Source organism: Nicrophorus vespilloides, unplaced genomic scaffold (assembly GCF_001412225.1).
Source record: "Nicrophorus vespilloides isolate i.1.1-1 unplaced genomic scaffold, Nicve_v1.0, whole genome shotgun sequence".
Lineage (NCBI taxonomy): Eukaryota > Metazoa > Arthropoda > Insecta > Coleoptera > Silphidae > Nicrophorus > Nicrophorus vespilloides.
The window spans coordinates 21,857-24,963 of NW_017096659.1; the positions used below are offsets into that span (position 1 = coordinate 21,857).

The following is a 3,107-nucleotide window of genomic DNA, read 5'->3' on the forward strand; positions in this document are numbered from 1 at the left end:
AATGAAAATGTCAAAAGAAATATTTAAAACACAAGAAAACAAAAAAAAAACTACACATTACCACACAATTAAATTCCGTCATTAACAAGGTCGGGGCTCGACGCACGACCTCTGATAAATTGAAGCAGATCATGAATATCTATGGTCACACCTGAATGCGAATGCCAGGCATCCCTTGTCGCTTTATCCAATTTGATACAAGCTACGTGCATTATCATCATCTGCCAATTTAAACTGAACTGTTTTGTCATACGCAGTTCAAAATCTAAGTCAAATATCAGTTTGTGGAGGTGCAACAAAGCCGGTTTCGTTGCGCCCTTCATTTTCGGTAAATTTATGAATTCTTTTACCAAATCTTGCTGTTCCTCTTGAATCAAGTTGTACTGATTCTTTATTAACCTTGTATCCACAAATTCTCCTGAATAGTAAAAATTGTTGAACTGATTTCTCATGTATCCCATGTACGTTGTCTCATTTTCCATATTCGTAATCTATAAAATTGAAAATAAATCTTTTCACGTTTTTTCTCCATGAAACATAAATACAAAATATTTAAATAATATTAATTTATTAGTACGTACTAATCTTTTTAATGGTTTAAACTAAGTTTAGTTAAAATTTGTTGATTTTACAAAAAAAAAACTAAAATTAAATAATTAACAATGTTGCAACCAATATTTACTTTTTGTTAATATCACAACCAGGACAGGTGATGCGTCTACGGAGGAAGCTGGTTTATTTACTACATTTGAAATACACAAAGAAGTGAAGTCAATGGTCTATTTTTTGCTGATTCTTTTCTTTTGAAACTTTGAATGAAACAAAAAATGTAAAGAATCGACTAAAAATTCGAGTTCAAATTGACGTGCATTGCAATTTATATTATTGCAAGCTGATTTTAGCAGCAATTAAATTCATTTTGACGCTGTAATTTGAGAAATTTTATATTACTTTATCTATATTTTTTTTATGTCGTCTAATTTTATTTACAATCTGTTCGTCAATTTGAACATTGAGTAAATTTAAGATCGCGATTGATATTAGGTAGGTAATCTTTTCCGGTGGATAGTTTACCATTGCTTAAATTTTTAATTTGTTGGTTTTCTCTCGTCTTTTAGGTTAACTTCAGTAGTATATTGATGTTACTTTCCGATACCACTATTTTTTTTTACTATGAATCTGCTGCTATCCTTAACACTGTCATTGTCCATCGACTTGGATGAAGGGTGAAGGTCCATATGATGAACCTTATTCATTTCACTGTCCATATGTGATGAACGTTGGCCCTATTACTGCAAGCACTGAGAGGGCTCACAAAAGGGCCTGGCTTTGACCAGGATTCGAACTGTCGACTTAACCATTCGGCTATTAGTCGCCCCACTTTATCTATATGTGCAAATATAATTTTGTGTTTTTTTTTTGTTCAAGCAAGAGACAAGAAAACAACAACATATAAAAGATCAATTTGGTCTACTTGCTCAAAAAAAATTCCAGACTTGTTTGCACAATAAAACGATGTTAAATACATTAAATCATAAGAATTGATGTTTTTATTGCAAAAATATATAATTTGTTCTATTCTTGAAATCTTTAATAAACGGGTCATTTTGATTGTTCATAGTAGTTGCGGGTTAAATATTGTAAATAAATGTACAATAATTAAGACTTATATTAATAATTAGATAAACATCGAAAATAAACACTAAAAATGTTTAAAACTATTATGAAATTTGTAATAATTTTAATATTCTTTTTCAGTCTACGTAATTTCAAATTGGGACAAAAATTTGATGTAATTTTCTGTAATTTTTTTTACTGAAATCTAGAAAATAAAAATAAACACTGACTGAAAAATCATTTGAGTTTACCATTTCTTATATTGAACTAATAAATATTTAAAAATAAAGTTAAAACTAGAATAAGAAATGATAAAAGACAAGTAAATAAATGTATTTAAAATGAAATAATTAACTGAAAGGTCTTAATTGAAATCCAATATAAAAGAATGTAAAGTTTTTAAGAAGAAAACTTTCGTTTCCCTCATCATCCCCTATCTAATGACTGAAAGAATGTTGAGCGTAAAGTAATTAATTGAAAAATTAAATTAGAAAAAGGAGAGTAGTCAAGTTTCAAAAGAAATTGTTCTTCAAAAAAAAAAGAAGAAAATGAAAATCGTCCCCCTCTGTTACGGTATCAATTTAAATTAAACTCTTAAGGGTCTCGTTGAAATATGCTTCCATTTTGTAGAAATATTTTGTGATACTCAAAACTCAAAATTTCTTTTCATTTTGTCAATTGGTTTTGATTGCTTAATAAAGACAAATGAATATAATTTAAATACTTATTTTAAAAGTTTTAGTTAATTAAATTAAAAATTAAGAATAAAGTTAATTATGTTTAGTAATCATTTTGTAAATTTTCTTACAATTATTGAAAAATAATATTTTTTTATTAAATAGAAGTTCCTGTGTTTCTATTATTGTTCTCATAAAGGATGTCCCAAAAATGAACTGATATATTAAATTTTTAATAAAACTCATTTAGTTTTTGATAATTGTTAATATATTTGCTTTCTTAGAAAGTAGATCGCCTCTGTCTTGGCAGCACATGTTCACTCTTTTGTTGAAATTTTCTTTAAAATTGTTGTCATAGTTGCTGGGAAATTCTGGCAATGTTACGTCAAATTTCATCTTCAATGGTTTATGGTTTATTAATGTACATTTTATCCTGAAGATGGCGGCCAATTCATATCACCTCGCTTCGGCGATATGTTGCACCGTCTTGTTGAAACCACATTTTTAAAGAAGTAAGATCCAATCGGGTAAAAATTTGCGAAATGCTTACTATTTTAAATGAAATTTTAACTTTCTATGCATTGTTCGATCACGTACTTTTCCATAACTTAACTTAAACAGGGAAAAAATTAAAATGTCCGTTCTTTTTGTGACAGCCTTTATATCCATAACATCGAATAATATTTTTTCTTTGCTTAATTTATATAATTATTACAAATAATTTTAAACATTTTCAGTGTTTATTTCTAATTATTAATATAATTCTTAATTATTGCGTATTTATTTACAACATTTAAGCCGGACAAATAAAAA

General features: G+C 27.7%; 1 protein-coding gene across 1 annotated transcript; it reads right to left on the reverse strand.

Moving 5' to 3' along the window:
* On the reverse strand, window positions 1–755 carry LOC108557793. Its single transcript, XM_017914453.1, has 2 exons — window positions 683–755; window positions 1–491 (listed from the first exon to the last, which is right to left on the reverse strand). Exon 2 carries the CDS (start codon window positions 480–482, stop codon window positions 69–71), a length of 414 nt encoding a protein of 137 aa, XP_017769942.1. The 5' UTR covers window positions 483–491; window positions 683–755; the 3' UTR covers window positions 1–68.
* Between the last annotated feature and the right edge of the window lie 2,352 nt (window positions 756–3,107).